The following is a 12,981-nucleotide window of genomic DNA, read 5'->3' as shown; positions in this document are numbered from 1 at the left end:
TCAAATAAAGTGTTAACTCACAAAGGAAATACATTGAATGAATATATATATATATATATATATATATATATATATATATATGTTATGGTTAAATTAATATTTCTGTTCGGCTTTAGGCAACTCGAGATGCCATTTGTTGTATTACTGCAACAGATAAGACCCTGATTGTGGTATGTACATTTCTGTCTTAATTATGCAAATTTGAGCCATACAATAAAATGAGAAAAATAATTAAAGTGAGTGTTTGTGTGTATGTGTGCTTACAGGGCCGTGAGTCTGGCACCATCCATAGATACAGCCTCCCAAACGTTGTTCTCATCCAGAAGTACACTTTAAACAACAGAGCCTACTATCTGTCCTTGAACTGCAACTCCAGGCAAGCATTGATTGGTGTTATGCAGATTAAACTCATTGCTGTACGGATGTGTACACGTTTACAGTGCTGTCACATAAAATGTAATTACTATTCTCCTTAGTCGTCTGGCCATAATCGACATCGCAGGCGTGCTGACTTTGTTGGACCTGGAAGTTCGTGTCCCCACAGACGACAGCACAGGAAACCAGGCGGGAGATCCGTCCAAGTTTGAGCGCAAGGATGTTTGGGATATGAAGTGGGCGAATGACAATCCTGATCTGTTTGCCATGATGGAGAAGACCAGGATGTACGTCTTCAGGGACCTAGACCCAGAGGTGAGTGCTCAGGTGTTTGCATCATGGTCAGCGGTATTGTCTTATTGCTACTAAACATTTACCAACTGTAGAAATAATGTATTGTATCTTGAAAAAACAGGAACCAATCCAAACATCTGGATACATTTGCAACTTTGAAGACCTGGAAATCAAATCTGTCCTGCTTGATGAAATCATGAAGGTAAACCTTTTGGTAATAAAGTGGATTTGAGATGCTGAGTCCCACCCTTAGCATGTTGGTATCTATAACTACTATGCTAATATCATTATATTTATTTTCTCATATTTCTCATAACTTTCAATTGAAAGTTTTATTTGGCATCTTGAATATCCTAAAGCAGAGGGATTCAGTAGTTAGACTTATTGTTGACTTGTCTCGATGTTACCTATCTGTTGTCTAACGTGGAAACAGCGGATTGCAAAATGATAAGAATTCATCCCTTCGTAGGATTAACAGGCATGAAGAGAGGTTCATCTAACTAGCACGTTGTTGTACCTTGAAAGTGCTCAAAGGGTGTATTTGTTGATTTATTTAAACACTCACTTGTGGGATCTTTCACGACAGGATCCAGAGAGGCCCAACAAAGACAACCTCATCAACTTTGAAATCCGGTCCCTCAGAGACAGTCGAGCATTGATTGAAAAAGTGGGGATTGAAGATGCCTCACAGTTCATTGAAGACAATCCGCACCCAAGACTCTGGTAAACAACAATCTTGATCTTTCTTATGATCCAGCATAAAACATGACTGTAGATTTAAAGGCCCTATTTTAATCACAATGACACAATGACTAAGTGGTAGCTCTGTGTGGACATCTCCATGGGTACCGAAATACCTCACAGACGCTTAAAGTGTCTTTCAAGGTTAGAAAACTTCAGGAAAGCTGAAGTTCTGCTTAATTAAGAAGCACCTAATTTACCTGCATGGAATCAAAACCCTCTCAGACATGATTGGTCAATATCAGACTATAAACAGAAACCAGAACTCTTCCGATGCCAAAACCTTCTGTATTCATATGCAGATATCTGTTCATAGAGATTGGGTTAGCACTAATTAATATCTGCTTTCACTATAATTTTTCATCTGAGCATATAATGTATGTTGGTGTGGGAGAAGGGTAGCAGAGTATAAAATACTATAAGAGATTTATGTCTTTTGAAGCAGCAGTGTGATCGCAGTAGCTTATGTGTGTTCTCTGGTTGGTGTGTCAATTCTTGCAGCATCCCTCAAAATCTGGCAACATCAAAAATGCCCTTTCCTATTCTAGGAGTTCCAGTCAGTGACATAAGGCTAATATTTGCAATCATAGTATTATAAAGTAGTAGAATCGTGGAGTTTGACACAGATGGGTTGATTACCGGCATTATTTGATAAAGAAATATTGATTTACCATTACAAGTAAAAGTCTTAGTCATGGATTGGCAATGACTTCATACAACTTAATAGCTCCATTCCAATTTCAGTCTAAATGAATCATATTAGAGTGGGTGTAAGGATTTATGCATACACATCATGCCATGCAGCCCTGCTGGTGATAGCAGCTAACAGACCCCTCTCTCTGCTACAAACCTGTCAGGCGTCTGCTGGCTGAGGCAGCCCTCCAGAAGCTGGATCTGAAGACAGCTGAGCAGGCCTTCGTCCGTTGCAAAGACTACCAGGGCATTGAGTTTGTCAAGCGGCTGGGAAACCTGCAGAGTGAGCCCATGAAACAGGCGGAGGTGGCAGCTTACTTCAGCAGCTTTGAGGAAGCTGAGCGCATGTACCTGGATATGGACCGCAGGTACATTTAGCCAGATTTGACATCACAACGTCCCCTAACTGATTCATTTCTTGCTAGCTTTTGTTCAATCTGTCATTTTTAATGTCAGTGTCTCCCAGTTTGTTTGGCATGATAACCAGTAGATGTTTTATTTCTTGCAGGGACCTTGCCATCAGCCTTAGGATCAAGCTGGGAGACTGGTTCAGGGTGCTCCAGCTGCTCAAGACTGGCTCTGGTGACTGTGATGATGCTCTGCTGGAACAGGCGTACAATGCAGTTGGAGATTACTTTGCTGACAGACAGAAGTGGTATTGAATCTTTTAAATTTTTACCTTTTTTTCTATCTTTAGAGTATTTAGATGTGTAACTACAGTATGTTAGAGGTTGATTTGTAATATTCTCTACATAGTTTATCTGTTCTGGTATAAAACAACTTTTATAATATGTACTTTTCGTTATTTCAACAAGAAAATATCCCAAGCATCTAAAAATGCAGATAAACCATTAGTCTCTAAGTTGTATGTTTTTTATAAATCCACAGTCCTCATCTTGTACAGAGATGCATTCTGCTGCTCAGTTGAAGCTAACGTGAGGCTTCACAGTTCAATCAAGTGGGTGTCTTACAAAGTTAGCGTCATTTGAGTGCAGATTCCTTTTATCGTTTTCCACGTGTTTCCTGAAGAACAGTATGAAACAGAGTTATATTGTAAGATACTCATCTGATTTCACTAACTGTCTCTTTGAAATGTGTTTTTGCTAGGGCTGCACAATATCGTAAAGAAATCATGTAGGGGTTATTTGAACAGATTTTATTCACATATGATTCATGATTAGTGGGAATTATCCTTTTTCAGAGGTCCCACTTGTCCTGATAAACATGGAAAATCTGGAAATGTGGTTTAGTTTTCTAGTGATGGAAACACCTGGAAATTAAAATGACCAAATATCCTGGAAATAATCTCTGTTGTCCTGGAAACTTTTAATTGTATTTTAGCCCTTCACACAGATCTACATCTCAGACTGCCTATTTATGTTGGTTGAAACTTGACTGTTGGCAGGAGAGCCTGCGCGGTATGACACACCAATGCGGCTTTACCAGACATGGAATGAACTTGCATCAATCTTTATAGTTTTGATTTTTTTTCTGTAAAATGTTTTGGTGTCTATACCAAACAGACTGCTTTCTTAGATCTGGGGGACAAGATTTGTAGACCAAGGCATCTCTGCAGCACCGCAGTACTTCATTTTAATGCTGTTCTGTCGCACATTTGAGCCTTTATCAAAACATTCTGTGATTCGGATATTGGCCACATGGCCCTATTGCTAGGGTATTGCTATTATTGGATGTGAGAAAACTATTCTAAGACAGTCTTGAAAACTTCCCCACCTCACTGTAGGTTTTATATATGAATGCTCTCTGTTCCAAGGGCCAATGCAGTGCAGTACTACCTTCAGGGTCGTAACCAGGAGAGGCTGGCAGAATGCTACTACATGTTAGAAGACTATGATGGCCTTGAAAGGCTGACTGCTCTGCTGCCAGACAATCACAAGCTTTTACCGGTGAGCCACATGTTCATGTTTGACCAAAAGTAACTCTGATATTCTCTCTGGGCTTTATGTTGAACTCTCAGACATCAATCACTCTGAATCTGTAGCTTTGACTAAAACCAACTCTTTGTTGCAGGAGATTGGACAAATGTTTGCCACCGTGGGCATGTGTGAACAGGCTGTGAACGCCTACCTTAAGTGCAACCAGCCCAAAGCTGCCGTTGACACCTGTGTCCATCTGAACCAGGTGAGAAACCTGTGGCGCCAAGAGCTTCTGACGGACACCGTCTTCAGATTAAACACACACTAAGACTACTTTGGACCACAGCAGTCACTGTGGTACCCGCTGTCCTCCCACCCCAATCCTCTTCCTGAGTGATATTTAGCCCTGGAGTGTGAATGCTGCTCCCAAACTATGCTTGTCCAATGAAAATTCCAACATTTGGTTCAACCATTTTTTGGTTGTTTAACTGTTCTTTGTTCAGGTTTGGACCCTGAGAGAGAAATAACTTTCTTTACACAAGTAATGTAAGCTGCAGCTGTTACTTAGCCACAGCTGACTGTAGTTGAAAGGACGTTAAATCTGTGCTCTAATTGGCCGTGTGTTAATCCAAAAGGACAAGTTGTTAGCAGTCCCAACTTCCTCCCTCCTCTGCAGTTTCTCCTGCTGCGTTAATGCTATGTTTTTGACAATGAAATGAACAGGCTGTCACTTTAACTGTTTCCTTTAACCTTCCCCAGAATGTTTGAGAAAGGACTGTTATCTAACTGTTGTGCTCTGACTGTAATTGAGATATGCAGCTATGGGTTATTTTCAGGAAGGTCTGCTTGTAACTTTTTAAATGTGGTACGTGTCGAATAATCTCAAATAATAATGTTTTCATTTGGTTTTTGAATAAGTGCCGTCATTTTCTCAACAGTGGAACAAAGCAGTGGAACTCACCAGGACCCACAACATGAAGGAGATTAAATCTCTTCTTTCCAAATATGCTTCACATCTGCTTGAGAAGAATAAAACTTTAGAGGCGGTGGAACTTTATCGGAAAGCCCACCATTTTCTTGACGCAGCCAAACTCATGTTTAAAGTAAGCAAGTGTTTTTATGCTCATTACTTCTGAGTAGCTTAATGAAAATAAAACTGGTGCTGGTTTCAGCTTCCATCAGCACCCTTAAAGCAGTATTTTTAACAGGGTTAACAATTTGAATAAAGGTGAATCACACCTGGGACCTTTGATGTTATGGATGAGCTAAGACACAAGGGAATTTAATTGAATAACTCAGAGGAAGATTATTCTTAAATATGTATATTTTAATCTCATATGTAGCTAATTAATTGCTGGAGTGATGTGTTTGTGGGCACATACAGCACCATGGGATTTGTGTCTACTGTTACAGATTGCAGATGAGGAGGCGGAGAAAAGGACCCGGCCACTGCGGGTGAAGAAGCTCTATGTGCTGGCAGCACTTCTTGTTGAAAATTACCATGAGCAGGTGAAGACGTCACAGCAGAGCAAAGCCAAAGGGAAGAAGTCTGAGGTAATGTATTACAGTATACTTTACACATATACACTATATATTATGTTGTGTTTTAGATATAGGCATCACTGAGCAATGCACCTCAAACTGTGTTTGTCCTTCGTTTGCTGTAATTAGGCGACATTTGCACTCGCTGGGCTGCTTGAGGAAGATGCCTCCTCTTCAGACAATCGTATTGTGGACAATGCCTGGCGTGGAGCGGAGGCGTATCACTTCTTTCTACTCGCTCAGAGGCAGCTATATGAAGGCTACATGGAGAAAGCAATGCGCACAGGTACCAAATCACACTCCACTACAGAAAGGAGTCTAGTTTATATAGAGCAGTAGATAGTTAGACTACTTAGAATATGGTTCTGTCTTATTAAGAAAACAAAGTAAAGAATTCTAGTATTTCCCAGGTTGTCTCTCCACACATTTTTGTAGTAGGCATCATGCTGATATGTGTAGCATTATGAAATTAGATACCTTAGTATAATTTTAGTAACTGTAGGACAGTATTCAGTCATGCGATCAATATCTTTACTAGCTATACAAACTAGTAGAAGTAGAGAAAGCACCTGAACAAACGTCAGAATGTGTAAGTATTAGTTTTATCACTTTTGTTGCACTCATCTCGGTTTAAGCCTTATTACACGGCCTCCTGTTTCATCTTAGAATCAAAGGCAGCTCTGTACATGGCACAATGCTTTACTTTCAAAACATGCTTCCTTTTTTAATATCTGTAGTCTTCTGATCTCACCAAAGTCTCCTGTCTCACAAATTGAATCTAAATGGCCTGTGAGCTTTTGCAGCTTACCATATCTTATAAAAATGCCTGATTCTGTTGACAGTTTTAAATCCTACTTGCATAGCTTAGCTTCCTCGTAGGGTTGGGCGATATGTAAAAATGTTCCAACAGGCCAGCGTCAGCCCAACGACCGATGATTACCATTATATTTGTGCATGAGCTCTCCCGCACAACTCCTCCCTCCCTCTCGCTCCTCTCCTGCTTGACACCTCTCCTGTCCTGGCTTGTCCCTTCCGTGTCTTCGTCAGAGTCCTGGTTGGAGCCGCTGGAAATCCCCTCGTTACTGACTGAGGATGCATACATAATGAGTGTATTTCCACTAGTCCATGCAAAACATGACCTATGAAAAACTGGGTCCATCTTACATATAAACCCCAGGGCCAATTTCTGTCACAGTCTTCTGGAGGGGAATTACCCCAGAGGAACTTTCACATGCACTAAGCCAAGTTAGTTTCTCTTCTTTTTTTAAAGCCCTTCACCTGCGTGAGTATGAGGACATCATCCCAGCGGTGGAGATCTACTCTCTGCTTGCCGTTTGCGCCGCGGCCAACCGGGCCTTTGGCACGTGCTCACAGGCCTTCATCAAGCTGGAGTCCTTAGAGAGTCTGGACCTAGAACAGCGGCAGCATTACGAGGATCTGGCCCTGGTGATCTTCACCAAGCACAGCCCAAAGGACAGCCGCACGGTGGAGCTAGACGGATCATCAGAGGGGTGAGTTCAGATAAAACTCTGCCTCCACACATTATCAGGGCTGTGTTTTTAAATAATTAGTACCAAAGTAGGAATCAGAAGTAGTAGCCAGGGTAAGGCAGTGTTTCAGGAAACAACACCAACATTTTAAAGGAGCAAGGAACTTTCATGTTGTGTTGATTCTGGCGGCCCCTGTGGACAAAGGTGGTAGTGTTTCCGCTGTCTTGTTTCAGTGATACGAAGAGGAATCTCGGTGGCAGGCATTAAGTATAACTATATAGAAATAGCCAGTCTTCTCACTGATGATCTCGTGTGTTTCTGTAGGTCATATAGAGGCATCAGTGTTAAATGACCAATAAACCAGTTAAAAATTCATTGAAGTATGTTTAAATGAGCTATACTCATTACCCTATTGTCAAAACAGAAGTGCAGTAACCGTAAAATGGACATCAACTAATTCTATTTTTCCCCTTTTAGGGTGGAAGGAAAATTACCCACGTGCATTGTGACAGGCCTACCGATCCAGGAGTATCAGTTCTGGATGTGCAGTGTGTGTAAACACTGCGCTATAGAGCGAGAGATCCACAAATATAGCAACTGCCTGCTGTGTCACAGTTCTCTAACAGTAGGATAACTTCATTTTTGGAGGGGAAACCATTAAACCATTAAACCATTAAAAGCATTGTAATATACTTCAGCCTATATACATGTTTCTTTTTAAAAGGATTTGGAAATAGTTGCACTTCATTTCAACGTAATGTTTTAAGTTCATGAAACGACTATCAAAACAGCAAAATATATGTTCACTGAGCTTTAGTTTATATGTCTGTAATAATTTTGTTAAATGTATTTGTTTGACCTTAAATGTTGTAAAGTACATGAATGAATATAACTGCTTTGTTAACTATTTTCATATGGAGGTAAGCAGTAAATAAACTGTCACATATATACAACAATGTAAAATGTATTTTGATTGGATTTCATTCTGCTGACCTTTTAATGTCATGCAGCATTTTTGACCACTGTACATGATGTGGAAAATACTGTTCTGCAAAGGGCAGACGGCTTTTAAACCATTAACTGGTCCAGTTGAAAACCACAGCAATCAATACCCACACCATTAATAGTGTTTACTGAGAACATCGCTGCACTTGGGAATAGTGCGGAACAAATAAGTATCTGTGCTGGAACTCTTACAGTTGGGTATGTGATCTCCATGGGTCAGACAATGAGGGCACAGCTGCTTGTGTTGTGGTTTCAATTGGTTTTATATGATAATGGGTTAATGGTTGCAGAAAATAACCTGAAGGAATTAATTGTAAAACCAAATCCTCATGGCCTTGCTCTCATTGTTTTGTTGCATGTCAGCGATCTACGCTGACCTGATCTTCTCCTGCCACCTACTGTCAGTAAATGGCATCAGTGTGTCAGATACAGCATCATAAACAGTCATTGTTCAAACTTTAACTAAAGGTTACTAAGGTTAGGCTAGGCCATGACACTGACTCCCTCACCAAGGGTTTTTTTAATTCATTTGAGTAATTTAAAATGAATTATCTAAATAATACTCCATGTTCGCTTATAAGAAAAGTGCCAATACATGCAGGTTTTAAGGTGGAGGTCTATTTACCCCAACAACTACTGAGTTTTTTTTAACTTTAATATCAGCTTTAAGTGTCACTGGGCCCATAAAGGCTAATACTAGATAATAAGATAGTAATGTTGCATGTTTAAAACCATGCACAACTCCAGCGGCATATTGTGACACTAAATCTTCACCAGCTTTCTTGCACACTTTTACACTTCCCTCTGCTGCCAGCTCATCAAACTCTGCATCACAATCACATGTGCATAATTTCAAACAGTGTGTGTGAATATTAATAATAATAACTTTATATCTATAGCACCTTTTAAAACACACAGTTACAAAGTGCTTCACATATCGGATTAAAACACATGTAAAATACAAGTATACAAACACATACACTTCCATACACACACATGGTGAACACTGAGGAGCTACACCTCTGGATTTAAAATGTGTACGTGGGACAGAAGTTATTGGTTGCAAGATCGGAGTGGCTGGGAGCGGTAATGGTGGGGTCAACAATTTATATGAGGGGCCCATGCCATGCAAGGCCTTGTATGTGATTATTAAGATTTTGAAAATGATTATGTGTTTTACTGGAAGCCAATGAAGGGAGGCAAGAATGATGCACTCTCAAAGGTTGATATACTCTATTTTTGCTATTTCATTTCTTTTCAACCAGTTCTTTTTTAGTACTTTTTATTAATTCTACCCCCCTCTGCTGTATTCTGTTAGGTTTACATTAGTCTTATTGTTATTTTTATAACTAAATTACAGTTATTTTAAAAATCAGCAGAGCAAACAAAAATACCACAGAATATATCCACAATTAGATGAAAACAAACTCAGCAGCAGCCTGTACCTACAGAATAATGTGAGCACTCAGCCTGAAGAAGCATCAAATATTTACAGTGATAAAGTTGGCACACCTTAATGAACAGGCGCGCCCCGGACACTGGTAGCACATTACACATCCAGGTTTTAATGTATGAAGCAGCCTGTTAGTGGGGAATGATGTGCCAGGAGCCGTGTGATCAATCGTCCTGTTAGGAGCTGCGTTCCGCCCTGCGCTGGACTCAAACCAGCCCCCCTCCACCGCACTGTACACTGAGCGAAGTGAACCAGCAGGACATCTGCGCCGCCGGTACAGCACATGGACAGGACAGGTACGCTGCTGTGATCATTCCTTCCAGTTTCTACCTTTATGCAGAGATGCTTGTACAGGAAACACCATGCTCTTGCTGCGACCATTGACATTATTTGGAATATAAAGTAGTATTTAGATTTTGTGCACGATTTTTGGATAATTTGGTGCAAGATTCCCAGTGTCCTTGCAATTGTCGCACAAAGTCAGTTTTGTGTCACTTTAGTCTTTCACTTTTCATGCGTCGCCATCGGTTTTAAAACAGTCTAAAACATTAACAACTTTTGTTGCTGCAAAAAACGTGTCAAATCTGACCTTGGTTTGCCATTTCGCTGCAATTTGAAACGCGATATATCCGTGCGTAACACAATACAAGTGGGACAGTGCTGCTCGTTTTAGAGCTACAAGCAGAGTGACAGCAGTATTGATGACTGTTTACGAGTAAATAGTCAATGTTTGCATCTAAAAGGTTTGCCACACTAGGTATCATAGAGGTCTATTGTAAAGACATTAATGGTGCATATAATTCTATTAGCACTAGTTCTAAGCTTAGGTAGACAATGCATGCAATGTAATGAGCCAGTTGTGTTAAGGCTTAGGGTCATTTTTGTTTCAATTTTGCACATCTAACTCTATCTAGCATATTTTACAAGTTTAATAATGTTGCATGCAAATGCATACTGTGGAGCAGTGCTTCTCATGGGCCCCCATGGGTTCTTGAGGGCATTCCCAGAAAAATGGAAATATTTTAATTTCACTATTATTTAATTAACTAAAACTTGTATATGTATACGAATGACTTAATGAGACAATCTACAGTATAGACAGTTATGGAATAACTAAACCTTATCAGACAGAGATCCCTCGGACTGCATCTTATTACAGCCTGATGTGTATCAATTTGGGGATCCTTCACACCAAAAAGATTTAGGACCACTACTGTACAGTACTGCCATGATGTGTAACCTATATAACTTGTGACGAATAGAAATGTAACTATACATTTTCAATGCCTGATGGAAACATTTTATGTGTACATGTAAATAAAACCTGCCCCGCAAGGGATGCTGTCATTTATCCATTCCATTACAGGGTGTCACAGAAACCCAGATGCAACATGATACTTGACGCCTCTGGTGTAATGCACTTCGGTGTGTTCAAATGAGTGTGAGGTGTACTAATTTCAGTGTCTTTGTGTGCAGGCGACCAAGCCTCTGAGATTTTCGCCAAAGATAGCTGAACAGCATCTAGCAGCTGCTCCATCATGGTGTATGGACAGATCCTTCATCGACACAGCCCTGACGGTTGCTTTATCAATGTCAACGTTGGTGGTTTCAAACAACAAATGGAGCACAACATTCTGAAACGATTCCCACAGACACGCCTGGGTCGCCTTCTGTGTTGCAGCTCCAAAGAAGCAATCCTGGAGCTCTGCGACGACTTCAGTCCCTCTGAAATGGAATACTATTTTGACCGCAATCCGCGTTTCTTCTGCTACGTTTTCAACTTTTACCTCACAGGTAAAATCCACCTGGTGGACGGATTGTGCGTAGTCTCGTTTATTCAAGAGATCGAGTATTGGGGCATCAAGGAGCGCCACCTGGAAATCTGCTGCAGCAACAAATTCCATGAACTGATAGAGCTTGCTGATGATAAGTGCAGGGATCAGAATAGTGACAAACTGCAGCTCCACAGCTTGGACTCGTCTATTGAGGAGCTGTCTGCTTCGGAGGACAACATAGAAATGTTTGAAGGTTCCTGGTGTGCAGACGCCCGCAGGAATATCTGGCTACGACTCGAGAATCCAGGTTACTCTACTTCAGCCAAAGTGATGGCTGTAGCATCCCTAAGTGTGGTCATTGGCTCTATTGTTGCAATGTGCATCCACAGCATGCCGGATATCCATCAAATGGATCTCAATGAGAAAAAGATTGAAAACCCGGTGCTGACTTTCTTCGAGAGCTTCTTTGTAATGTTCTTCTCTGCAGAGTTTGTTCTTCGTTTGGCTGTTTCGCCATCAGCTAAGAAGTTCTTGTGCAGCCCTCTCAATATTATTGACTTAATGTCAATTATGCCCTTCTATGTCACTATAGCTTGTGATATTATGGATGAAGGTGAGAACACAGACTTGGAGAATGTTGGCAAAGTTGTGCAGATCTTAAGGCTGATGCGAGTGTTTCGAATCCTTAAACTGGCTCGTCACTCAGCTGGTCTTCGCTCTCTTGGTGCCACACTGCAACACAGTTCCCATGAAGTTGGGCAGCTGGTGCTTTTCTTGTCTGTTGGCATTTCCATGTTTTCTGCTCTCATTTACTGTGTAGAGAAAGACTGTCAAGAGTCGGAGCTACAGACTATGCCCATAGGCTGGTGGTGGGCCACCATCAGCATGACTACAGTGGGCTACGGGGACACCTTTCCTGTTACACTTGCTGGGAAGCTGATAGGAACCGTATGTATTGTCTGTGGGCTACTGATCGTGGCTCTGCCCATTACTAACATCTTCAATAAATTCTCCAAGTTCTATGAGAGGCAAAGACAAATAGATCTCAGAAAAAGCAATAACTGAACCCTCTCCAGCATATACAGGCCTATTCTTAAGAAGACCAGGATGTCAAAATCTTTAAACCCACAAACTCCTTCAGCACTCACAACTCATGAGAAGTTGTTAAAGAAGCTGCAGCCATGATACATGATACTCTTAACTAAAATAAATGAGGGCTTAGTATTCAAAGGTCAGGTCTTTTTTCTTGTGTCTTGACAAATGTTTTTAATGTCTTAAGGGATTAGTTTGACATTTCGGGAAATTTGCATATTTACTTTTGTACCAAGAGTTACATGAAAGATTTGATACCAATCTCCTGTCTGATAGGCTGTATGTGTAGCTTGCGCCAGCGGCTGGTTACCTCAGCTAGGCACCAGTTTGTAGTATTTAGTGGCATCTAGTGGGCTGAATTGCCGAGATTCCAACCGAAACGAATACCGCTCGCCTTGCCAGAGTGTGATAGAGGAAACTGATGGGTGGTCGCAAGGAGACGCCGAGGTTCCGGTTAAAATTGGCGCGCCATGTCGTGGAAGAGGACCACCACTCCCTCTGTAGAATTCTGTATTTCAGGGATTATACCGCACTAATTGAAAATATACCTGATAAATTATTATATTACAGTTGTCTGCCCGGAGATAGAGTCCTGGCCGTACCTGCTCCTTGGGGTACACGAGTGAACCCTTTAAAAAGCTTTG

At 41.0% G+C, this 12,981-nt stretch overlaps 2 protein-coding genes across 3 annotated transcripts in view; both read left to right on the top strand.

The window, feature by feature from the left end:
- wdr35 (WD repeat domain 35) overlaps positions 1-7,975 on the top strand; it is a 14,433-nt gene extending 6,458 nt beyond the window's left edge. The window contains exons 15-28 of one of the 2 annotated variants that reach the window (XM_035674517.1): positions 117-170; positions 267-376; positions 477-690; positions 791-871; positions 1,256-1,392; positions 2,268-2,471; positions 2,612-2,758; positions 3,878-4,010; positions 4,135-4,245; positions 4,919-5,083; positions 5,394-5,534; positions 5,652-5,808; positions 6,793-7,033; positions 7,490-7,975. In XM_035674517.1, coding sequence (XP_035530410.1) covers positions 117-170; positions 267-376; positions 477-690; positions 791-871; positions 1,256-1,392; positions 2,268-2,471; positions 2,612-2,758; positions 3,878-4,010; positions 4,135-4,245; positions 4,919-5,083; positions 5,394-5,534; positions 5,652-5,808; positions 6,793-7,033; positions 7,490-7,646 — 2,052 coding nt within the window. In that variant the 3' untranslated portion in view covers positions 7,647-7,975. The remainder of the gene's footprint in view (positions 1-116; positions 171-266; positions 377-476; positions 691-790; positions 872-1,255; positions 1,393-2,267; positions 2,472-2,611; positions 2,759-3,877; positions 4,011-4,134; positions 4,246-4,918; positions 5,084-5,393; positions 5,535-5,651; positions 5,809-6,792; positions 7,034-7,489) is intronic. The other variant, XM_035674518.1, reaches the window with a different exon arrangement.
- Positions 7,976-9,711: 1,736 nt separating this feature from the next.
- On the top strand, positions 9,712-12,701 carry LOC118336710 (potassium voltage-gated channel subfamily S member 3-like). Its single transcript, XM_035673388.1, has 2 exons — positions 9,712-9,766; positions 10,947-12,701. Exon 2 carries the CDS (start codon positions 11,009-11,011, stop codon positions 12,308-12,310), a length of 1,302 nt encoding a protein of 433 aa, XP_035529281.1. The 5' UTR covers positions 9,712-9,766; positions 10,947-11,008; the 3' UTR covers positions 12,311-12,701.
- Positions 12,702-12,981: the final 280 nt, after the last annotated feature.

The sequence above is a fragment of the Morone saxatilis genome, unplaced genomic scaffold (genome assembly GCF_004916995.1).
Source record: "Morone saxatilis isolate NCDOM2014 unplaced genomic scaffold, NCSU_SB_2.0 Contig3, whole genome shotgun sequence".
Lineage (NCBI taxonomy): Eukaryota > Metazoa > Chordata > Actinopteri > Moronidae > Morone > Morone saxatilis.
The sequence above is the reverse complement of the archived record's forward strand: the minus strand, read 5'-3'. Positions and strand labels throughout refer to the sequence as shown.

Bases quoted from the DNA above. Each gene is read 5' to 3' on its own strand.
- LOC118336710 (XM_035673388.1), top strand. From the start codon at position 11,009: ATGGTGTATGGACAGATCCTTCATCGACACAGCCCTGACGGTTGCTTT.